Here is a 26,364-nt window from a genome sequence, read left to right on the forward strand (position 1 = left end):
GTAAAGAAAAATAATTTTATCTGCAAGTATTTACATAAAGCCATTTACAACATACACGATAAGGCTATACATAATTTACAAATGTTTCGGGTAGACAACTACCACAATAGTAATCATATAGAAGACACTTGAGGAAAGACCCTATATCCCAAATGGGAAGACACTGATTGCAAGGTGGAAGGTGGTTCTCTTACACATGTTTTCCAAGAGCCCTGACACTCATTCTATGGAGATGAAAAACCTGGTTCATCCACTCAAGACCTAAGTATACAATACAAAAATATATGTACAATTGTCTACGACAAACATACGAGTATTTTAATGACGGTGCATTACATTAAAAAAAAAAAAATTATAACAAATTAAACCACTGCTAATTGGGACTTAGTAGTGACTGGTCTTGTAGTAATCAAGACAAGTGAGAGCATATTCTTGACATTTATCGTATTAATTAACTTAATGCACGTCCTGACTCTGGGCTTCTTATCATTGTATGATAGGAAGGAGAGTGAGAACATCTGTACACCCTGATATGAAGCACGATTGACCGATAATAAAATGAAGCAATAAAACGCTACAGAAGGCACCAAATTACTATTAATAGTAATAATCAAAAGCATTCTAGGGGGGAAAAGGGAGGAAGATACTGGGAATGTGTCCCTATTAGCTGATATTCAATCTGTTTGTGATTCTTTGGTTCATAAAGTCCCATATACATACCCTGCTTTTCAAGTTTATTATATTATCACCATATTATCTAACACTCAAAAATATACAAAAATCACAGCTTGCTTTTCCCAGCACTGGGTTTGACAACATGAGATTGCTACTCCTCTTTGCCAAATGTCCTAAGTTCCTAATAAATCTTTGTGGTAGATTTAGCCTATGCACTGCAACTTGCACAGGAACTCCAAACAACTCTTGTTCAAGAAACAGTGCTTAGAACTACCAAAGTTTTAACAAAAATAGAATTTTACTCTGCCATTAGCAAAATAACTTTTTTTTTATAATTTGACAATTAGGATTCATTTGATAGAGTTAAAAATCTCTGATCTTATCACATTATAGCTGCCACCAAATACTGCTATCATACATAAACTGGATGCTGACTGTCCTTTTCATCATTTCCATTTCCTCCAGGGGTACTATCAAAAAACCTTCGGAAAGTGAATTCAAAGAATGCATGGAGAGGCTGATTACTATTGTTGACCCACTCAACATCACTCTCATTAGGTTCACTTGGTCTAAGCTTATCCGGATCAATCGGATCAAAGTTTGAGGTATCCGTGGGGAACTTAATCTTGGGTGTATAAAGAGCAGGTTGCTTTCTTAAACCGCCTTCAAAATCAAGTCCCTCAAAGAAAGGGTGAGCTTTTACTTCTTGAGCACCATTTCGCCCTAGCCGTTGTTCAGGATGCGTGCACAGACTTAAAATCAAGTCCTTGGCTTCTGGAGACAATTTTGCCTGCTTAGGAATGCGCAAAGTAGTTTCCCAGTTGATGACCTGAAAAACAAAAGTCCATAGTAAATAAATGGTGAGTAATGTTAAGCTATATTTGTGATAAGTATTTTCATTCAAAAGCCTATCATTTTGTCCCTATTGCTCCAGGTTCACCATGCTCTGTTTGTCAAACAAATTAGTCTTTTTATACATATGCCTGATTATATATCAGTTTAGTCAGTTATTTTTATTCTCTGTATTGGTGAAATGTTGGCGTTGTTCAATGTATGGGAAATATATGTTTGATTTTATAAGATGTCTTAAGAATGTATGGAAGTTGTGTTGTGATGTCATAGGAAGCGACATCATAGAAGACAAGATAGCGGTGGCGTGGGGAGGAAATGTAAACAAACAGAGTGGGACAGAACCAAGAGGCTTATGGTTGATGATGTAGTGTCTGTGGGAGCTCTCTCTTCTTTCAATATTTGTGGGTTGTAAATCAGGTGGTTTTGTTGTTAAAAATCTCACGCTAGATTATACTGGTGCTGAGGAACATGAACAGGTGGGTAGATTGTTTGATTGTTGCATATAGGAAAGATTAGGTTCAGAAATATTCCATGCCATCTGGAGCCACAGGTTTTCATGGAAAACTGACAAGACAAGAGAGACTAATGGGGGAAGGCTTCAACAATTATATGTCTGGAAAGTCACACATGCCTGAATGATGGCAGCAAACACTTGTTGCTCACTGTGCATTTACGGTGAATTTATTTCTCATAGCATAAAGCTGATTATAGTACCACTGAAAAGCTTAGTACAAAAGGAAAATAAAAATAAGACTTGCTTAGTACATACTAAAAAAAAAAAAATAATAAAAACTCAAAATTACATGTTGAACTTTAACAATACCACTGAAATTTCTACGGTTGCAATAGGATGACCACAGATAAACAAATTTGAATGAAAAACCTTGTGCTACATAATCAATTGTTTCACCACAACCCCATTAATATGTATGCTTAAACTGTTATTTGGGTAGGATGTCAACATGCTGAATGTCTCAAATGTTAGGTTATACTTTCAGATATACAGAAATTCTATGGGCCTGTGAAGGGTATAGACTAAATCTTATGAAGAGTAAATTAAAGCACTTCTACCTAGTAAATCCCTCGGCAATTATTACTCAGTTGTCTTATACCAATCTGATGCTACTTATACTGCTACCAAGGTTCAAGAAAAGATTTATCCGGCCAGATTCAAAATTGAAATACCTAAAAGCCTGTGAATGCTAAGAAGCCTTTTCTAGATGGATACCTATTACCAATTCCATCATCCCATCCTTGAAGCTCCTTTGAGCCTGACAGAGGTGAGGTAAAGAGGTCTAAGTAACAGTGTCCCTCTTCCTCATCAACACATTCAATAGATGGTGAATATGAGAATGTGCAAGATGGAAGCACTATCTTCCTCATATTATGAGGACAAGAGAAAAATATATTTTAATTAAAACCAGAAACTTATTAATTTACAATGAAACCAATGTATATAAACTGTCACATAGTCAAGCCATGTTGCGAGTTTAAGCATTTATATAATCCTATCTATTATGTTTATAACATAGTCCTTTTCCCCATCTTTTTCTGTACTGAATGAGATAGGTTATTGCTAAGCAAAATAAAGTACCTCCCAATAAAATGTGTGACCATGCTTTATAGAAAATGTGGCTTAGCCATTTACTTTTTGCCCCATCGACAATCTAATACTGTCATGCTGAAATGGGAGTAAAACAGGAGAGCAAAATATGTGAATAAGAAGTCTCTTCAAGGGAATTTAAGTGTCACCATGGGCTGCATACCTAACGACACCTAGCCATTCTCTTTACCACTACTGTACATCTACAATAATACTGTCTGTATGCAAGTACATACTGAGATTGGAGCAAAATTTACATTAAATTTTCAAGTATATTGATAATAACTTGTACAAAGCAAATTCCTTGATTTAGGGTTATATTTACGTACCTTGTACTGAGTCTCTGGAGGGGTGTTTGCTAAAAATGGTGGTTGGCCCACTAACATCTCATATAAAATAACCCCTACGCTCCACCAATCGCACAGCTGTGTGTAACCAGTTCGGCTAAGCACTTCTGGAGCTATGTAGTTTGGTGTTCCAACAAGTGAGTGTGCCAAACAGCGCAAATGCTGTCGCCGTCTCCTCCTTTCCAGGGGTTTTAAGTCATTGCAACGACAGACCACATCATTGTCACCACAGGGATCTATGGAATCTTGTCGATCATGACCTTGAATTAAAAAAAAAAAAAATTAATCTTCAAATATCACATAAATATTTAGAAATTCTGATACATTTAAAATATATCTTTAAATGTTTAACCAAATGAGCATACATTGTCAACACAATGTGACCAAGATCATTACTTAAAAATATTCCAAATTAAATCTTGTATCTACTGTGTGTATGACATCTTTAAATACTAAAAATTACTACTGTTGCCATAATGTGGCAAGGTCATATTTAAAAATGAAATTCCAAATTATAATTGTATCTCCTGTAATAGGTAAATGTGACATCAAACAAAATTAAACAAATTAGAGTTAATTTAAAAGTAAAAATCTTTAAACATTGTAAAACTAACAAAAAAATTAATGCTTTTGCATGGGACTAAAATATTGCAGAAACCAATGCAATAAACCTAAGTAGTAATAAAAAAAGGCAATGAGTCAAGATCAGGCATGCAAACCAAAAGTTGGCAAGAACTTACCCATTCTCTGGTAATATTTTGAATTATGCGTCCACCTAAACCCTGTACACAGACCAAAATCTGTTAGTTTAATGTGTCCATCACGGTCGATTAAAATATTATCAGGCTTAATGTCCCGGTGAATAAAACCCATTTTGTGGACACTTTCTATTGCACATACCAATTCACCAATGTAAAACCTGCAAAAGAATAAAAACAAATGTGTAAGTGCAACTCCATTAATATGGGAAGTAACTTATTACCTTTGTAGAAAAGCTGTTCTCATCAATGTGGATTAGGTATTATTGAAGATTTGTATTTAGCAAAAATTATCTCGGGAAGAAAATCATATATTTACAAAGTAATTACTTTTACAGCATGATGTTATTATGATATAACAAAGTTTCATGTATACTTACCTGGCAGGTATATATAATTAAATTCCCACCCACCTCCCCTCAGGAGACAGGGTTCAGAGAGAAAAATCTGACGAAAATGGGAATGATTCCGAGCACCAGCGCCACGGGAGCGGGGTGGCGATCACCTGAACTACCAGTGATCTAGCGGTTGCCGCGAGTTTTGAAAATTCTGCCAGTGCGAACAGAGAATATAGCTATATATATACCTGCCAGGTAAGTATACATGAAACTTTGTTATATCATAATAACATCATTTTCATGTATGACACTTACCTGGCAGGTATATATATAGCTGATTGACACATTTGGAGGTGGGTCAAAGACAGCAACATTGTAAGAGTTTTAAAAATTTAAAAATTTAAAATACTCTTAGATTCCTTACCTGCTAAGGTAGCTGACTTCAGCATTCCTGCCTCTTAGCCTGCTAAGCCTTAGTAGTTTCCAACTAGGACGTGACCTATTAGTTGATGAAGCTAAATACAAGGGTCTGACAACTGGACGGGACCAATTTGTTGACAGGAAACCCTAGCCCTCTCTTACCACGGGCATTCATGCTAGGATAAGTTAGACCACCTGAACCACACACAACACTAACCTAACACACTACACTTCACAGACTGAAGAGGAAATCACCCTCTCAGACAACCGTAAAAACAACACCACTTCATTAAAATACCTAGCATGTTAGTAAGTTATGGGGTGGAAAATCCTTTGCCCAATACTGCTCCTGAGGATACATATGGACCCAACGTTTGACAATTGTCAAACGTTGTTTTGACGTTTCTAAGGTAATGACTTGCAAACACTGAATTAGTCCTCCAAAACGTCGTTTCAATGATATCTTTGAGGGCCATATTCTTTTTAAAAGCCAACGAAGTAGCTACTGCTCTCACTTCGTGTGCCTTAACCTTAAGGATGCCGAAATTTTCTTCTTGGCATAACATATGAGATTCTTTAATTAGTTCCCTAAGGAAAAAGGCAATAGCATTTTTGGTCATTGCTCTGCTAGGGTCCTTCACAGAGCACCACAGTGATTCTGAAGTTCCTCTAATCTTACTGGTTTTATCCAAATAATAGCGCAATGCCCTTACTGGACAAAGAACTATCTCTTGTTCCTGTCCTACTAGATCTGAAAGACCCATAATAATTTCAAATGACCTTGGCCATGGATGAGCTGGATTCTCGTTCTTGGCTTAAGAACCCCTCCTGAAAAGAGCAAAAATCCGCTTTGTCATGTTTCCAACCAATATGTTTGCTAATGCTTGCAGCTCACTCACCCTTTTAGCTGTGGCCAATGCCACCAAAAAGATGGTCTTTTTTGTGATATCTCTCAACGAAGCTTGATCCATCGGTTCAAACTTACTAGTTCCTAAAAATTTCAGGACCACATCGAGATTCCAGGAAGGCGCTCTGTATTGGGGCTCCTTCCTTGTTGCAAAGGACCTTATGAGGTCTCTCAGATCTAGATTATTTGTAATATCTAGACCTCTATGTCTAAATACAGAAGCCAACATACTCCGATACCCTTTAATCGTCTGAGTTGACAATTTTATTTCCTTCTTTAAGTATAAAAGGAAGTCGGCAATTTGGGTCACAGAGGTACTGGATGAAGAAATCTTCCGACTCTTGCACCACTTGCGAAAGATTCCCCACTTTCGCCTGGTACAACTTAATAGTAGAGGCTCTTCTAGCTCCGGCCACCGCTCTGGCCGCCTCTCTAGAAAACCCCCTCGCTCTGACAAGTCTTTCGATAGTCTGAACGCAGTCAGACCCAGAGCGAGGGTGTTCTTGTGGCACCTGTTGAAGTGAGGCTGTTTGAGTAGATCTACTCTTGCTGGAAGTGTCCTTGGTACATCTATTGTCCATTCCAGTACCTCTGTGAACCAATCTCGGGCCGGCCAGTATGGAGCTATGAGAGTCATTCTTGTCCCTTGACTCTCCCTGAATTTCTTCAAAACCTTCCCTAATATCTTGAACGGGGGAAAGGCGTAGACGTCTAGCCCGTCCAATCTAGAAGAAAGGCGTCTACTGCGACTGCTTGACGGTCTGGGACTGGAGAGCAATACGTCGTCAATCTCTTCGTCATTGCTGTCGCAAACAAGTCTACCACTGGGCGACCCCATAATTTCCACAGACTCTGGCATACTTCTAAATGAAGCGTCCATTCTGTTGATAGAAGTTGACCTTCCCTGCTCAACAGGTCCGCTCTCACATTCTTCTCCCTTGAATGAATCTGGTGAGAAGGGTTACGTTTTCCTTCTCTGCCCAAAGAAGGATCTCCTCCGCCAACTTGCAAAGAGAGATTGAATGTGTCCCTCCTTGTTTGCGGATGTACGCCAGAGCTGTGGTATTGTCCGCGTTGACTTGTACCACCTTGTTGCGAATCACCGCGTTGAACTCCTTCAAGGCCAAGAAAATCGCCATCAGTTCCTTCCTGTTTATATGCCAAGCCGTTTCCTCCTTGCTCCAACGACCTGAGACTTCTTGAAGTCCGAGAGTCGCTCCCCAGCCTGCGTCCGAGGCGTCTGAGAACAATACATGGTCTGGGTTCTTTTGCTGGAGAGACGCTCCCTTTGCTAACTTCCCCGGAGTTAGCCACCACTTTAACTCCTCTTTGATCTTGCGAGGAATTCGAAACAGGAAGGAATCTGGTTGCGATTTTCTTGGCCAGACTTGGTTCAAAAATATTTGTAGGGGTCTCATGTGAAGCCTTCCTAGAGAAACGAACTTTGAAGGGCCTTCTTAGCCGTAATCGAAAACTTCATCTTCAAAAACGAGGACTTCTTCGGAGTTTTATTCTTGGAGAATTGAGAAAGGGGTGATGTCGGAGCTGCAGGCTGAAAATCCCCTCCAAAAAGTGAAAGAAGGCAATTCGTCAATTTCTTATAATCTGAAGAAGGTGCTTCACCTTCTTTTTCTTCCTCAGATTCTAAGTCTTCTATTTCCTCTTCTGCCGAAGACACATCCTGTAAACCCAGGTCTTGCTGCAGAAAATCTTCTCCAACCTCGCGTGAAGAAACCTGCTCCTGCCGCCTGCGTCCTGCGTCCTTCTGAGCTCCGAGGTTGCGTCCTGCGTCCTGTTCCGGAAGCTTGCGTCCTGCGTCCTGCTCCGAAAACTTGCGTCCTGCTTCCTGTTCTCTTAACTTGCGTCCTGCGTCCTGCTCCCGTAACTTGCGTCCTACCCGAGACTCCGAAGCCTGACGAGAAGGCGGCCAACCATCATGCGTCCTCTTAGACGACTTGACTGGGAGAGATGCGTCCTTACGCCTTGTAGGAGGAAGTTCCGATGTTCCCCACGATTTAACCAAATCGGCTAACCTTCCTTGCATCTCTTCAAGGAAGTTCCTAGTCTCTGCTTCCTGGCGTGAAGTCTGAGCAAGCGGAGAACAAAGACGAGACGGATCATCAACACGAGAAACTCGATCTTGAGTTCTACGATAAGGGGAAGATATCGGAGAGACTGCTCCGTATTCAGAAGGAGAGCTCCTATCCCGAGAACCGTCGTACACATGAGGTCTTGCGTCTTGTCTTGACTTAAAGGATCTCCTCCTTTTAATCGGAACCACCTCTTCCTCATCACTAGAAGAGAAAATCTCGGGACTACTCCACCGTTCTTGCGGGTAACGCTCATCTTGAGAAGACGTAGGTCTATGCGTCCTCTTCAGAGGACGCGAAACTTCCGCATAACGTCCATACCTGCCTGACGCAGCCATATCTTGTCGAGGAAAGACACTTCCCAGTGTCGCCTTTTCTATGGCGCACTGCTGCAGCCTGGGACGCAACAGGACTGCCTGAAGGGACGACTGATCGTAAGGGAACCCCTCTCGCCTCCCTTCGACTGTCGACATGCCTTCTCCCTTGGGTCTGGGAGCTTGGCAGAGGTCTAGGTCTAGGAGCACGAGTGAGACGATCAGCCGCCCCCTCCACTACACTGACACTTTCAATCGTACCCACTTTGTCTGTAAGACGCTGAATCTGATCGCCCATTGACGCAAGGGCGGCAAACACTTTCACAATATTAGTATCCTCAGAAACAGCAGCGGGCGCAGGAGAGACCTGAGGAGAAGGATTAACAACTTCTACTTGGGAAAGAGGGGGAGAAATAACAGAATTATTCAAGGCCTTACTAGAAGAACCTGACCTCTCACTCCGAGACACCGATCTTCTTACTCTATCCTTTTCAAGTCTCTCAACATATTTGGTGAAAGTCTTCCATTCTTTCTCATTTAAACTTTCACACTCATTACATCTATTGTCCCAAGTACACAAAACCTCTCTACACTTCTTACATAGTGTGTGAGGGTCTACCGAAGCTTTCGGTAGTCTCACCTTACACCCTTCTTTCATACACACTCGAAATACTATACCAGAATCAGACATTCTAATAACTTCCAATCGCGATTGCCAATCCAACTTTCCAATACGATACCCAATAAACCATCCAAGTACAGCGAAAGTCAGCTAACGAGTTTCGAATTCTAGCAGGGAACCAACAACGATGTTGCCGGTTCAGTGGCAGAAAAAAATCTGACGAAAATGGGAATGATTCCGAGCACCAGCGCCACGGGAGCGGGGTGGCGATCACCTGAACTACCAGTGATCTAGCGGTTGCCGCGAGTTTTGAAAATTCTGCCAGTGCGAACAGAGAATATAGCTATATATATACCTGCCAGGTAAGTGTCATACATGAAAATAATTTTTTTTATATAGTTCAAAGATTTACTAGAACACACAATATACCTGTAAATTAACTTTTATTGCATGAGAATAAAGAATTATACACCCACCTTGCCAGTTTTTCTTCAAATATTCCAAACTTTATTAAAAGGGACATGAGATCACCACCAGGTATGTATTCCATAACAAAATAAAGATTGTCTTTATCCTGTAAAAAAAAGGAGAAAAAAATAGATAACCTTAGAAGCCTGAATAAAATTAACTATAAATGTATTTTGCCCAATGAAAAAATATAATTAATGGAAGCATAGACAAAAACAAATCTGGCACAGGAAAAATAATTACAAGAATTTTTTTGAACATTTCTGTGATGTGACAAAATACCAATAATTTGTAATTAAATTTCACCAGTGTTAAAATTAATAAACTATATTTGGTACTTCTATGAAGAGCAAACTGGAGCATGGAACAGATGGACAGCCAAATCACAAAAGAACAAAGGAGAAAACCCTTCAATGGCTATTACTTTTTAACATTTTAAGTTATCTTGATGCAGTTTATACCAAATTTTTAAAAAACTTTCTTATGGCACATCCAAAAGAATATGAAACATTAATGAAATCATACTACAGAGAAACTTAAACTTTGAAAATGACAAATACCACAGGAATCTAATATAAGTTTACTGTAACAAAACTAACGCATCATAAAACAACATAGCATTAACTGAAACATAAAAGAATACCAGCTAGTATAATTTATCATCCAAGGAAATTCATGCATCTGTACTCCACATTATTTCAAGTTGGACAGAAAAATTCTTCAATCTGTCATCCCTTCATTAATTCAGAAAACAACTTGTCACAGCAGACAATCTTAACCATACCTGAAAAGAGTAGTACAACTTGACAACCCATTCATTGTCAGCTTCAGCAAGGATATCTCTTTCTGCCTTTACATGGGCTACTTGATTACGCTTAAGAACATCTGCTTTACGTAACGTTTTCATAGCATACAGTCGGTGGGTGTCTATTTTACATACGAGTGCTACTTCACCAAATGCTCCAACACCTGTAGAAGTCAAAATACATTTAAAGCTTACTTACATCATAAAAGAATTGACTACCTAATTACAATAAAGTTCCCTATACTCAAAGTTACAACAAATTAAACAAATATTCACAATTATGTCTCACAGTGAAAGAATTTGCAACACGATGATTAGGTCATTCTACAAAAATGTCAATGCTCAGTCTTTAACAATCAACCCTTTGGTAATACAACTTTATCTACATAAACAATGATCTTTTTGATTAAGCAAAGTTATGAAGTTCTTAAGTTTTGAACTTACCAATTGTTTTTACTTTGTGGAAGAGATCCTTGTCCATCTTTGCTCGTTTAAGCCTAATGAAATTTGATTCTTTCTGAGATAACATCTTGCGCATTTGAGACTGATCCTTATCTGATAACCCAATCTTCTTCATTTCCTTCTCGAGCTGTATTCTTCTGTTCTCTCTCTCCTCACAGCTCTTTATTACATTTTCAATATGTTGTTCCATATAAAATTTAAATGCATGGGGTGATAAGTTTCGAACTTTGGATTCACATCTTTGCATTTCCATTTCTGTGCTCAACTTTTTTCTTTCTGGTATTGGAGATTGATGAGTGGTTTTCTCTGTTGGAGGCGGTGGTGGTGGCATTCCCCTACATGACTGACCACTTGAGTAGCCCGACTCTAAAGTTAAATCTGATTGGGTAGAAGGAGATGAGGTCGCAGTTGAAAGACATGAGATTGGTGATTGTGACAACGCATGTGTATCATGAGAATTGACAGAAGAAACTGGACTCTCAGATCGAGAGGCCGTGGAAGCAGTATCAGCCATTACTGGAGAGAACTTTCTTTGTAACTGAGGATGATTAATATCTTCAGTTAGATTAGGATCATAACAACTACTGACTGTTTCTACACCACTAGATGGTTGTGTTGTGATGATGGAATCAACTGTACCAACTTGAGAAATTGGAATATGAGCTAAAGGAGTGGAAGACAAATCTAGTTCCTGCACTGGCACTTCTTGAACAGGTATGCTTGCAACTGGTTGCGATAAATACCCAGGATTATATCCACGTGCAGCTGCCATGGCCTGTATGGTTGAATGATAGCTCGGAGGGTCAGTAGTTGGCACTACTTCACTATTGCACGTTACTGCTGTTAAAGGATAATTACACGAGGACGCAACACCACTGTCCTGGGGTATCATTTGTGCTAGCACTACATTAGGCACAGCCTGGGCAGCAGCAACAGCCTGAGCTTGTTTCTGCTGAATGGAAGAAGCATACGAAGGAGGTGGTGCCGATACAGGTGGGGAAGTGGGTGCAACTGCCGTCTGTAATATTGGCTTTTGCACCTGCGTACTTTTTACAGATTGCATAATAATAGGGGTCGGAGTTTTTGCTTGACGAGCCGTTTGACCTCCACGAGGAAGTGAAACTGGGGACATTGATGATGTAGGTGACAAAGAAGAAGGTGAAACAGGATGTGGAGTAACAACGGGGCTCTGCCCTTGGAAATTCAGCTGCGCAGGACTCTTTCTAGAGTCTTGAGTAGGGCTCTGTCTATTCTGCATAGTAGCATTGTAGGAAGGTGGAGGGGCAGCAAGTTTCACAGCTCCCACATGTTTTAATGCTGAACCTACAGGATAAGGAGGTGGGCGGTCCAACTGATTCCCATAACTATTACCATTATTAATAGAGAGGGCTTGCATCTGATGAGTAAGCTGTTGTTGTACCTGAGCACTATTCTGCACCACGACTGGCTGCCTTCCACCAAAAGAAACAGGACTAGTACCCCTCTGTGGGGTTGAGCTTTGCGACACATTACTTACATTTACACAGTTAGCCTGAGACTTAGTTTTGCAAGGGCCAGGAGAGAGTCTTGAGAGTAACATTGGCCTCTGACCAATGGTAGTTACCATGCTGGGGGCACAGCTTGTGGCACAAGGGTAAGGTGGTGGTGGTGGAGTAGTGCCTCTAGGTGGTGTTGGAGGTGGTACATTACCTCCTTGACTTCTAGGTGGAGGTGGGGGAGGAGGGGCCTCTGGAACAATTGAATAAGAATTGCTGTACTGTCTCGATACAACTGGATGATTGATGTCACCAGCCATTTGGTCCCCACAACTCAGTCTGGGTTGAGGGCATTCAGCAAACTGCCTAACAGGCATGCTGTTACCATATAAAATTTGGCCCCCAATATTTGGGCTATCTGATCGCGTGCTTGCATTGCTGCTTTCAAGAGCCGGACTTCCTCGATGCAAATTCAGTTCACGATCAAAACTTGACTTTCTAATAATTTTGCTACCTTCTATCTGAGGACATGATTTTGTATAACCATTGTATGCTCTCTGGAGATCCTCTTCTGTTGGAGTAAGATTAAAGGATCCTTGGCCATGAGCACCCGGACTGATGGGGCTAAGCCTCTCCCGGGGAATACCTGCTGCATAGGGCTGTAACGAAGCTCTTATCTGATCTAAAGCCTGAAAAAAAAAAAAAAAAAGCATTTAGTACTATATCCAAGTGTCATTTCCAAATAGCAACGTTCAAGAATACTCTTTCAATACCAGAAAATTAACAACAGCACAAAACTATAAATTAAAGCTTTGCAAATACAGCATTCATAAACATACTATTCTGAACTATGGTACAATAACACTTTCCAATGCAACTGTTTGAAATTCTGAATTTCAAACTCTAAACTTCAGCTGCCACAAAAATTTCCAACGGCCAGAGCTGTCAAACCCTAAAAACCCACTGTATTTGTCACTTGCTAGCAGTTAACCTTCCTAAGAAGCCTTACAAATATTTTTGCCATGGCAGGGATCTGGACTAAGATACAATTTCATGTGCACTGGTTTAGCCCTGGTGTGAAAAGTCATTGATAAAATTTTGCACAAACAGCTAATAAAGTGAATAAAAGACATTCTCTCTTTATCTGTACCATCAATTTTAAGAAAACAAAAACTTATAAGTCTACCATTCATCTAGCCACAAAATTTTTAAAGATATATAATCATAATGCATAAATATGAAAAAAAGCTTGTTACCTCCTTATTGTAATCAGCTCGAGTGGACCGGCCTATTGTGTTGGCGCTCATGGTACCCGCATGAGGCATCTGGGGGGCCATCGAGCCATGGAATTACTACCACAACTCAACCATGTCCAAATTAACCTGCAAATATCAAAGTAAATAATGCATGTTTAGTGTTTCAGTGGAACCAATAAGCCTAAAAATTACACATGCAAAAATACATTCTGGACTTAAAATACTACATATCATAGCATCATGTTCAACATACCGCTCAAAGTTATTTTTACAATGAGTATTTCCTTTGATTAACTTCCTATGAAAAAAATGGCCTGAATGTTTACATTAAAACAACCATGTAAAGGAACAGTACTATTCAAGAATGTATGCATTGATTTAAACCTCTTGTACTCTACCTAATGCACCATACTACTCACTAAGACACACAGCTACTATTAACAATAACAGAACCATACACGATTAGTATATAGAGCACAATGAGCTTTATACATAATTTAGCTATCCTCAACATACATATTCAATCATCAGGCTATGGTTTGTATATAAGATTTTCCCCATACTGTTACAGGGGTTATGCACGCATCTTAATTTTGTGCCATGAAATTCAGGCATAAAAAATCTTACTCAATGAAAATTTTACAAATGACCATCTCTTGTGAAACTACCTGTTACCTTGGGTACGCAGCGCCAACCCCTGCTCAACCATCTCAACCACAACATCCACATGGCCAATCTCAACTACACATCACTCAAAAGACTAAGAAAGTTATCAAGGAAATTATAAAAAAAAAAAAGTGAGGGAGGGAGAATTTTAAATCCTACCTAAAATAAATCAAATGTATTGTAATACTTTACACTCATACACATTTCATACATGCCACTCTCATCAATCAGCCAGCTGCTATCACTGATATCATAGTCAGATAAATACTTTCCTTCATGAAAACTTAATAATATAGTACAAACAAATTCCTAAAACTACAGCAGAACTAATACTATTAACATTTAACCATGTGACTTGAGTTTCAAATAGTACTGAGCATATCACAGAAACTGAACTAAACTGAGACATCTCAAGACATCAGCTGAGTGACTAATCAATTTATGAGAGAACTGTGACTAACAAAGGATGACAGTGCTGAAAGATGTGGAAAAAAATGGAAAAAACATGAACACAAAAATGACAGGTGGGTCGCTAATCAAGGCGAAAAATCAGAAACCAAAGGCACACTAACAATAATGGATGTAGAGTGAGGTCTTAAGTTTTATAACTAATACAGATACCAGCTTTGATACCACATGAAATATACTGGAGTTCAAGGAGGAAGCACAACAAAGTTGTGTGCAAGTTTGCCTAAAATAGCAATTTCCCTGATTATCAAATAGTTTAGCTTATCACTAACAATGATGAAAGACTTTCACAATAATGGCAAAACATCCTCCAGGCTCACAGTGATAATAGAAAGAACATCCTAGGCAAGGCTTTCATTTATTAATTTCATTTTTTTTTTTGCTTATTTGTTTTTATCAGTAATTTACTTTTAATATAGTACTTTTCTTTGCTGTCTTCCTTGCACATCATAAATGGTTATTCTACTTTTTATAGAACTTGTGCTATTCAGTGCCTATTCTTTTCATATTTGAATTATTTTCCATTGTACATAATTGGGTCTACCTAGTGTCTTGCACAATGAACCAAATGTACATACGGTATATGATCACTGTAAATAAATGAATGGGAATACAGCAATACAATCAAGTAGGATTCATGAAAAGTGAGTCAACATAATTAATGTAACAGGACAGTACATAATATGAAGAGCTTAATAGTAGTCACTTTTCCTTTGGACAGCAAAAAAAAAAAAAAAAAAAAAAACAGGTTTTCCAGAAAGCTATAGTAGTTACCAACTTTGAAAAATACACTGGGCTCAACAGTCTACAAGGTAACCAGAACACTGTGGATGTCATGAAGAGATAATACAGGCATCATTACAATAGCTAACAGAAAAATAAGTGAGAAATGGGAGAGAGAGAGAGTATGGCTTTTTCACGAAGAATAGGCAACAGATTCATTACAGTGAGATTTGAAAGGGGCATGGGCACCAGGAGATTGTTACTTCTGTCATTTAATAAAATGAGAAACCCCCTCTTAAGGAACAATCCTGAAATGCCAGTGACTTTGGACAAATGAAGCCAACTAAAGGTTTTTCAATTTCAACAATTATCCTCAATTAATCCTTTAACTTTCCCTTACTTGAAAGGAAAAATTAAATGCCACTCTCCCTCTTATTTACCTATATATTTTTCCAATTTAGACCCAGGTTAGGTAAAGCAATGTTTAAATAGTGTACATATACAGTACTTGCTATAAGGCAGCAAAAGTAAACAGAAGAAATACAACAAATCTAGAAAAAATGCCAAAGCAATGTAGGTTATATAAAAATGGCAAACCTGTTGCAACTGTTAGCTATTAATATGGACAAAATCATAAAGAGAAGGAAAATGAACAAGCAACAGAATAAAGAATGCCTACCAGTTCAGACAGGTTGTACTTAGAATTCAATAACATGCTCTTCCTTCAAATAAATACTATCAGCAATTTCACCTAAATTCCTTGAAAATCATTGGACCCAACTTTCACAATTCACAGCAAACATTAAGCCTTTCAATAAAGCATGTGCCTAATAAATGGAACATTAGAGATGAACTCAATATTATTTGGATATGAAGTTAAAAACAGAATAAACTTTGGGCATGGGAGGGAGTGGGGGTGTCGTCATGAAAAGTAATTCAACAATTATGGACTTTAAGGGATCTCAGGGGTTGTTTATGTGTTTCTGTTTACACTGTTATATACACTTATTTATGCATCACAGTTCAGTTGGTGTAATGAGTTTTATATATGCTGCTGGTAGTTTGTTTCCTTTGGCAAGTGGGGAAAGAAGTAATAAATTGGACCAAATCTCAACAAGTACCATGATCACAAATATATACGTACTTCCGAAAAAAAATCAAATCTTGTGGAAAAGTCAGCAATCGAGGGATGAAAAATGGCAAACCAATTTAAATATCTCATTATAGCATTGAGAAATAAATATAACAACACTTAAGAAAGACAGGATACGGTGCAGTATTTTTATAATAATTATCCTTCCATGATACAAAGAATTTCATATCAACTGCATAGTAAAACATAACTGTCTAAATAAGGACAGTTTCTTTTTACACTTAAGATAAAAATTAAAAAAAAAAAGTAATGAAAGAGCAAGACAAAGTTCAGGATAGATGAAAATCTTACTTATATAAATAACCATGATGAAACTAAGCTCATTTGCAATGGTTTTACCATATAGCTACATGTTACTCATAAATGAACAATTTTTTTTATAAGAAGCTTGAAACAGGAAATTTAGTTATTGCACTACCTACATCTAACCATTTTCACCCATATAATTGTCATGGTTCATGGACATACAAGTTTCGTATTAAGCATGGTGGTGACCTTGTGTGTACAGTAGTTACAATACAGGTTTCCATATATACATTGCTTCAATTACTATGCCGAATTGCAAAATTTATAAGTTTCAATGAATTCAAAACCCAAGCTGTTACCAGCTATCTGACAACTTTCACTGCACACATCTATAGGTCTTTTAGTTACTCTAAAGAAATTAAGTAATTAGGATTAGGATAAAGTGAAATTATACAGTAACTTTAAATTGCCACTGATAATTTTTTCAATCCAGCTTTTTAGTCATTACTGAATTCAATAAGCTGTGAAAACCTTAAATTCAAAGATGAAGTAGTGCAGTACTATACTGGAGTTTGGAACATCATACCTTCACTGACTATATGATGTTTTAAAGGCTTACCAGTGCAACATTTTGTTATAACTCGACTACACGAATAAAAACACACAAAGTATTACAAAAATGAATAATTTTACATCAAAACATTTTCAATACCTGTCTAAGTTGCACTAAATTTCAGTATGAACTAGAAATTCCAAGGCCTTTAATAAAGTCAAACAAACCAATCAGGAATTTCTGAAAGCAGAATTTAATGAAACCCCTGATTCACATTTCTAAACTCAAGGACTCACCAAAGCAACTTATTATTGAGATAACCTGCAAAGTTTGGAGCAAAGACACAAAAGCCAAGACAAATAAGTGGGAAGAAGGCAAAGGTATTTCAGAAAAGCAGCAGCATGTTGCCATTAAACAAGAGTTTTCATAACTAAACTGGTTTGCTAACTGGATACCGTCTTACAACGACAATTCTTGTCTTAGCATTGATCTTGTGAATAAAAGAACCACCTCTTTCATTAAAAAGTTTAAATTCCCTAACATTTCTTCATCTCACTGTTCTGCAAATATGCTTTCAATCTTGTACTCTCATTTCCGTGGTGTATACCATTACCTTGCCACCATGTCAGTTACAGTACAAATCTATTACAAAGGGAGATATCTTAATAATTTCATCTCCCAAGAATTCTGACCACAAAAAAGATCTTCAGGATGAATGACTACCTAAAAAGAAAATCTACAACAACAATCCCTTTAAAAATAAGTTTACAATGTACTATGATACTGGCTGGAAGCCTTGTTAATAATGCTAACTTACAATCTTAAATGTCTCTGGAGATTAGTGTATACTTGATACGCATAAAACTTGACTACAGGTGAAGACAATAAGTCTCATTAACCAGCAAACCCATATCTCTAACCAATTTGGGATGATACCCTCATGTTGTTAGTGAATGGATCCCTCATGTTATTAGTAAAGGTTTGTACATATATTACAGACCATAACAAATTTCATATCTAGTGTAGTATATCAGTTAAAACTACATACATGCATAAGCATTCTTCATATGAGATACCAAAACTGTGTACCTATCAATTAGTAAAACATAAAGGTAACTATTGGAAAATGAACGTGACAACCAAAACCTGTCTTAAAGAAATCCCTTTCTGATGTTCCCATATAGGTAACAAAGAAAATTAAAAATAATTCCTTGAAATTTCAATTTACATCAGATGACATGGTTTAACAAAGGCAATTTATATAAACAAATAAGTTCGGCAACAAATAACATCCTTCATAGCTGAAAGTAAACTAAAAAAAAAGAAAAAAAAAGGCAAAGATGAAAAAAGGAAAAAAAAAAGTTCCAATATAAGACTTGCCATCTAAAGGAAATCAATACAGTCTGATATAAACAAACTACTGAACCACTTGGATTTTGCCATTTCATTATTAAAACAGAATACTTTTCCTCCTGATATTTTAAAATGCACTCCCTATTCCAATAGTTTTTCTACTAAGGCATGAACTTTTGAGTGTACTACAGCATGTGTACTTCAAAGAAAATATATCTGAGCACAATTGTGGTTCTACTTAGATTAAGTTTGAATGGGCCTATTACCAAGACAAAAACTTATGAGCTCCCATGAAACATGGAACCCACAAAGGCAAATAACTTGAAGTACACAAAAAATTATTTTAATTTCAGTCTTATAAATTTGTTAATCACTCATCCCAAAGCAATTAGCTATACAGGAAGTCCCCAGTTCTCAGCAGGGCGCTGATAAGCAAAAACCGCCATTAACCGAAACTCGGCAAATTATGGCGCTTGTGGCACGAGATTTGTTAATGGCACCGATAATATAACCAGTTGATGGCGTCTCTGTTAGGTATGCTATGGCGCCATAACTCTATTACCAGCATCTTATGGTGCCGATAACCGAAACTCGGCCCCGTTACAGCACCATAAAACCGGATCGCTATTAACCGAGTCCACAGATAACCGGGGACTGCCAGTATATATTTTTAAGAAGTTTTGTTTGTCTCAATGAAACAAGCTAAATTAGAAGAGCTGCTCAAATCTACTTGAATGTGAAAATGAAAACAACTCTGCCTCAGAAAACCCCCAGGGGCAGGGTCTTTTACACAACAGTATCATGTAAAATTCCCAAATGCATATCAACAACAGCAAGGGCAATTGTTTTGCATTTTTCATTAAACCCCCCACCCCTTTCTTCTCACTTAGATCTTGCCCTCATAACGGCATTTTTTTTTGCATATTCTATCATAACCTACCAAATTATAAATTGGTACACAAAAATTTTGTAACAAATTTTGAATTTTTTTTTTCTTTACTTTTAACAAGGTAATTTCTTGAACCATAAAACATTGAATGTGTTGAATAAATTAAGCTGATGACTAAGCTAATGAAAGGAACAGTGATTCTACTGGGGGTTTACCAAACTGTTTACAATGTGATCACTCTTTTAATTTAATTAAGGTAACCAGGATGGTTAATTTTAGAATTTACTGAAGAAATTATACCCTTTCTACTGACTAGTTGGTTTCAGAATCTAAAAGCAATTTGTAGCATTATTCCCAGTCATAAACTGCCATAAACTAAGCGAGAAAATCCTGCTCAGAGAGAGAGAGAGAGAGAGAGAGAGAGAGAGCGAGATGAGACGGAGGGAGAGAGAGAGAGAGAAGGAGAGAGAGAGAGACGAGAGAGAGAGAGAGAGAGAGAGAGAGAGAGAGAGAGAGAGAGAGAGAGCTTCTATAAAGTTATCAGTGAACACAACTCTACCAACAGCTACCATATTTAAAAAAATACAGCGTATATTACTGTAAATTTCTGTTAAGCACTCTACAAAAACAAAGAATACATTTTCAGCATTAACTTTCTAATTCACACCTTCCCTGAAGTATCTTTATAAACATTCAGGCAGAACGAATAGTTGGGGCATAGTCTACAAAGGATCTTGTGTAAATCAGGGTTAACATCAAAAGTGTTACATGTGATGGTGACACTGCCTGAGAATGTTTTCTAAAAGCTGGCTGATACTTCATAGTGGTATGTAACTAGCTAACACATCCAACTGCAATACAATATGTGGAGAAAAATCATTACCACTTCCCTTGAATTCCAATTCAAGACAATTTTCTTAAAAAAAAAAAAAAAAAAAAAACTCATATGTACATTACAACACCATACTGTGCTTCTAACCCACCCCCTTGACAGTATAAGCATAAAAAATGTCATATTCAATGGATACTAATAAAGTCTAGTTTAGGTTATGCACGAGAGTATGCAAAGATGTCACTGACACCCACTTTGGTCATGGGAGGTTTCACTTATGCTGTAGTCTCAAGAAAATTAATAGAAAAGCAGAGATCAAATGTTTGGAGATACTAGGAAAAATAAAAGAGCCCTTATTCCTGTGAAAAATGGGAATCCTCAGTGCTTGCATGGTTTGGCAATGATTTCTTTCCTCCTGCTGCATTTTTAAGACCAATTTCAGCTAGCAATTTCCCAAGAAAGGCCAGTCAACTCTACCCTCCTCTGTAGAACCCCCACCCCGTCCCCTTCTTTTTTTTTTTTGAGCTACTTAAGTGGACAAAGCAACATGTCCTTAAGGCCAGTATTGTGGGAGTTAAAAGCAGCAGGGTCAACCAAAATGGAAATTTCACAAAAAGTTCAATAGATATGGGAAAATCATCAATACAACAAAGAGCAAGAGCAAACAAAAACAAGGAAACAAAGGAACCAGCCAGTTAACAAGTTCTTTAAAAATTAAAGCAATCAAAACCACTAAGGGAGACTTTAGAACCATGTGGGATAAAACCAACAATGTACAATTATTGGGTCGCAAGAGAAACTGACTAACAAGAGAAGCTGCATCCTAATTAGCAATTACAAGGAAATAAACGACTCGAACAAAACTGAGTCCAGAGACCTATATGGGTACCATTAGCATGGATGACAGCTTACAGACGCTTACCAGGATGGTTTTGTTGAAACAAAACAATACCATCCAACAGTTGAACTGCCTCAGTGGCATCCTTCTCAATGAATAGTAGTTCTCAACACTTTTTTGTCATTCAAAGAAGTTCAATGGTAGGCTGGACATTACTTTTACACAAATATTACTGAAGCTGTAATAACACGGAATTTGATTATTATCCTACATAACAAAGTTCATAAAATGCTTGAACAATGTCACAAAATCAAAAACACAAAGATTTACGTAACAACTAGTACACATTTTCAAATACAGTGTAACAACCATTTTAAGCTTTCCCATAAGTGGCTAATTCACATTCAAGGAAGGCAAAAGCCTTATCAAACATACATACGGTAATATCAGAAAAAGAATTCTTTCAAAAATAACTTGGGCAAGACAACTGAAATACTCTGACCAGATACATACTACTTCCTCATATTTAACATTATAATGCATGCATAAATAAAAAGCTTGACTGCTCTGGACAATTTTACATCAAATAAGGAAATGTTGCATTAATGATAATATGGAAAGCCAGAAAAGCTCATTCAAACTTGAACATGATTTCATACTGAAGGGGAAAACAAATTTACCTCATTATGCACAAAAAAAGTTGTTCTAGATTTACATGGTACTATTACACACACACACACACAAAATAAAAGATCAAAACCATCTTATGGCAGTCTATGTACTATGACGTTTCATTTTAATGCTAGGCTTCAACTTCAATTTTACGAGGTCATAACTTTCATAAAATGTCATGAGATTCAGCACCCAATAGTTGAGAGAGAGAATGCTAATGCTTAGTGATTATCATCTATCCTCCAATTGCCCAAGGGGTACAAAGAACTCAATGAACCTGAGACAGGTATCTTTGTCACTTCTTGCAAGCAATGGAGGAAGGTCTTTCATCAAGTCAATGTTCTAAAACCATACGATTTGAAAATTACTTCTAAATTACATATGGCAGTAGCTAGCCACCCCAAATCATTACAAAATTATTTTAATGAATAGTTTATATAAATAAAATACAAATAAAAAAAGTAAAATACATATAATAAAACTGGCAACTCTCTTACCAAATAGAAATTAAAATGATCAGTTAACAATAAATTAACTCTCATTCAATCTAAATTATCAAAACAAAACCAAGAATGGTACAGTATCTATAACATTACCAGGTGTCGCCATCTAATACTCAAGGAAAACCCATGAATCATCAACCACAGTTCACTGCACACAAACCAACTTCAGGAATGTGGGGGTTGGGAGTAACGTTGCTAAATCAATTTTCTTCACGTTCAAATCAGTTAATGCCTCAGGTTGCTACCATGACAATCATTAGTAAATTAAAAAACAATTACCAAAATAAAAACTTAAAACATAAATAAAATTCATAAATAGATGCCTTACCTAAAAGATGGAAAATTAATAAACATTCCATATCTCAAGCAACTTGTAAATGCACACCAAAAAGTCATATAGCTAAGAACTAGTATGCATTTATATTTACCAAGGAGCTGAATCCAAAAATAAATTAAAATGGTAAAGTTATATGATATTGCATAAGTTCATTCCTACAACCTTTATGCCACTCTGATAATCAAAGTACTTTACTCTAGACTAGAACATTAAAGACCACAGAATCACTTTACACATAAAATATGATATGATATATGGTGAGAGAGAGAGAGAGAGAGAGAGAGAGAGAGAGAGAGAGAGAGAGAGAGAGAGAGAGAGAGAGAGAGAGAGAGAGAGAGAGAGAGAGAGGAGAGAGAGAGAGAGAGAGAGAGAGAGAGAATTCTCTTTTTGCCATTCACTGGAAAATATGTTTCCTTGAGATGCATTTTCAACAAAAACTACTTGCTGTATGTTGAACAAATCATGAAGGTTTATATATACCCAGCCACATGTCCAAGGTTCAGTAAGCAAGCAAACTATTCTTAGGCACTAGGCAACAGGACCCTATAACAAAAACTTACACAGGACTGGAATGTAATGATTCCATAATCTAAAGCACAGTACGTGTAGTGATAAACTTCAAAGAGCTCCCATAAAGTATAGAATCATTCCACAATCAATAACACAAACTCACACATGAAACATCCACAATACTATACATATGAAAGCAATCACAAACATAGTCAATATCTAAGGGATTTGGGGTGTCTTAATCCAGAGTTTCATCTATGGTAAGATTACTTGTTGGTTATAAACAGATTAAGTTGTAATGACATGTTCCAAGGCTTGAAACATTTAAATGAACAGGATGCATAAATGAAGACCATTTCATTCTATAAGAATTTACATGACATGAACTAGTATTTATGTCTACTTGCTGTATAATATATATTTGTTTTGCTCATATTTGTTGACATGTTAAAGTTTTGGTGACAATGAATTGCAAAAGAAATCTGACTACAATATATTTTTGCACAATGGAATATCAAATAGCATTCATTCTCTACTTATCCAGCAAAGTACATTATTATAACACTTGCATTTATTTTTACAGAAGATGCTTCTGTATAAACAAATGCAGGTATTATAATGAATACTAAGATTAGAATTTCATTATTATTTTTCTTATCATCAACAGAAAAAACAAACAAGTTCAATATACTTGTATACTCACCCACTACGAAAGTAAAATTTCTTCTCTGCACAATGATATTTTAGTCTCTTTGACAACGTTAGAAAACTTCCTTTTCCACACTAGCACATGTTGCCAAGTAGCACAAAAACTATTAACTGTAAATCACATTCACTGATGGAAAACTGTCTTATGTAGTTTTGAAAATATATTTACATATATCACTCATACAAAGGCGAAATCACATAGTTAAGGCAGTAATGAGCAATACGGTGGGTGGTTCCTCCTCTGAACAGAAGAGGGAGTAGACGGAGTGATTGGCAAAGATGGGAAACAATAACTGCTTCCACAATAACAGAAGATTCTTGGATGTACTCCAACGGCTTAAAGATGAAACGAAAGCACTTCACACAAACACACACTTTCGATGCTTTTACAATCACCACTTACAGAATCCAGTCACCTGTAAAAGAAAAAACATAATTAACCAACTCCATTAAGGCATGAACAAGGAACTACTAGAACAGTTTATAAGGTAAAAAAACATACTTCTGATGTTATATTTATAAATATAAATTTGGAATTTTTGCTTTTATAAAAAAAAAATATAAACAACATTGTTTCACTTATTAATTATGGAACTTATATTAAATGTACAAATGTAAACCATTCTTTTCATTATCAAATGACCAAATACTTAGCTATACTGACACCTCTGTTGTGAATATTAAAAATTTATAAAAGTGCTCTCTTAAAATCATCCAATTGATACCTCTTACACACAAGCATATTATCTGAGCTATCTAGGTTGTCAATATGCTTTTTGATTATTTTGTTGCTACCAAGGTTTTGTAATGTATTGTGAAACATGAGATTACTGAACACAGGAAATGAGTGAAAGTGGGCATGTGTGTATATGTATGCTATATTTTTCAAACAAATGACTTGTGGAAAGCAAAATAATAACAATTTTATTGTAAATCTTCTTTAAATGTATCTAGTAAGATCAATCATATAGTAAAGGCTTTTAATACTGTATAATGTTATGAGAAAAAGCTGAAGATGTAGTGTATTATAATTATAATAATGTACCTCTTTATATTAATATAAAAACCTAAAATTTTCAGATTGTCCATACAACGCCAATCCTAACTTAGCCTAACCTTAAACATACCATGATTTCTTCCCTGGAAATAGCAATGCCATTACATGATGTTCTGGGCTGCACCCATTCTCTTGGGTTATTTCCTCTTACAATTTTTTCACAATAAAGTATAGCTAATCACACATAACTTATGCTGGGAATACTTCCTGCAATCTGGGTTTAGGTTAGGCTAGGACCTTGAGTTACAAAGCACAGTCCAATGCAGGATAATGATAATGGCAATAAATTCTGACGATACTACGAGAACTGGCCAGGTCTAGGCTAGTACTTACAACCATTAATTTGCAATTCTACAAGTGTTTTGCTGCTGTCATTTGCGAGGCTTTCATTAACCTACTTATTTTATGTTAATGTTATAAACATGGTCACTTAACAATGTTCAAATTGGCCATATCATATGAATATTTATCAAATGTTTAAATGGTAAATCCCACTAGGCCTATGTCCTACCTACTTGGCAACTAGACTGAAATTGATAAAATTAACTGTAAATTCCCGTTAGCAAATATTCAAAACAAACGGCACAACATTGCTTTGGAAAGTCGCTTGTTTGGAATTCTAGAACACTCAAGACAGGGCGAACTTTCGTGAATGAATCTGGCACCAAAAAAGTCTAAAAATGACGACTTGCGAATCACAAATACCCCCTTTGGAGTATTAGGCAATATATTATCATCAAATCATCAACGTTCTTAGGCCTAATTCCAAGGAATTCCCGATTCGGGAAGAACAAGACAATCATTTAAATCGGCTGACCACCGTAGGCTACCAACAACATTCGCTTCTGCTTTACAACAAATCCGACGTTGTACGCAACTAAAAGCACTGAAGTTACTTGTAAAGTACTCCACATAAGGTCCCTAAACCTCCCCGTGACGGCAACTTCACTACAAACACCACAAACATCAGAGAAATCACACCACAGAAAGAAGTCGCCTAGGCCTAGAAGGCTCCTTTTGCATCAACACTGTATTTCCGCTATGCCTACTGACGCCTTTTCCCGCTGCGAAAACCACACAGCAAGCATCCAAGCATGTGACCCTAACGTCTGCGACTCCAAAGACACCGTCAGTGCATTCCTACAAGACATCAAACCCTATTTACCAGGATTTCTATCGGGACTTTAGCGGGACGACGCCATTTTGAAGCGAGAATTCCTTTAAGAACCTCAACAAACAGGACTTTCAGCCTCTATTTCGGGGCCTCTGACGGGCCTCCTAAGGGACTTGGAGGGCGAATTACGCTACCTTGAAGTCAGGTCCATCTCCGGGCAGTGCGAGACGTCCACAATAAATCCGAATTTCACTTAATTAATCCACTTTTCCCAACGCATAATGACGAAAGGAGTCCTCATCCACACACACGACTCTTAGTCTCACTTCACTCAAATAAGTAATATCAAG

At 37.2% G+C, this 26,364-nt stretch overlaps 1 protein-coding gene across 2 annotated transcripts; it reads right to left on the bottom strand.

Annotated features, from left to right (window-relative positions):
* Positions 1-26,364, bottom strand: LOC135209252 (serine/threonine-protein kinase Warts-like). 2 transcript variants are annotated; one of them, XM_064241961.1, is made up of 9 exons: positions 26,209-26,364; positions 23,839-24,259; positions 13,393-13,518; positions 10,644-12,825; positions 10,179-10,363; positions 9,403-9,500; positions 4,218-4,396; positions 3,460-3,737; positions 1-1,504 (listed from the first exon to the last, which is right to left on the bottom strand). In XM_064241961.1, the coding sequence occupies exons 3-9, from the start codon at positions 13,471-13,473 to the stop codon at positions 1,088-1,090; spliced, it is 3,420 nt and encodes a 1,139-aa protein (XP_064098031.1). In that variant the 5' UTR covers positions 13,474-13,518; positions 23,839-24,259; positions 26,209-26,364; the 3' UTR covers positions 1-1,087. The 2 variants fall into 2 exon arrangements, with proteins under 2 accessions (XP_064098031.1, XP_064098032.1); XM_064241962.1 differs by lacking the exon at positions 26,209-26,364 and adding an exon at positions 26,066-26,202.

Source organism: Macrobrachium nipponense, chromosome 37 (genome assembly GCF_015104395.2).
Source record: "Macrobrachium nipponense isolate FS-2020 chromosome 37, ASM1510439v2, whole genome shotgun sequence".
NCBI lineage: Eukaryota > Metazoa > Arthropoda > Malacostraca > Decapoda > Palaemonidae > Macrobrachium > Macrobrachium nipponense.

What these genes read in the sequence shown, in the direction of transcription:
- LOC135209252 (XM_064241961.1), bottom strand. Translation starts at nt 13,473, where the DNA reads ATGGCCCCCCAGATGCCTCATGCGGGTACCATGAGCGCCAACACAATA. An exon ending in CCACAAAGTAAAAACAATTG is followed by an intron (nt 10,364 to 10,643) that starts GTAAGTTCAAAA and finishes TGACTTCTACAG; the next exon opens with GTGTTGGAGCATTTGGTGAA. An exon ending in AAAATATTACCAGAGAATGG is followed by an intron (nt 3,738 to 4,217) that starts GTAAGTTCTTGC and finishes TTTTAATTCAAG; the next exon opens with GTCATGATCGACAAGATTCC.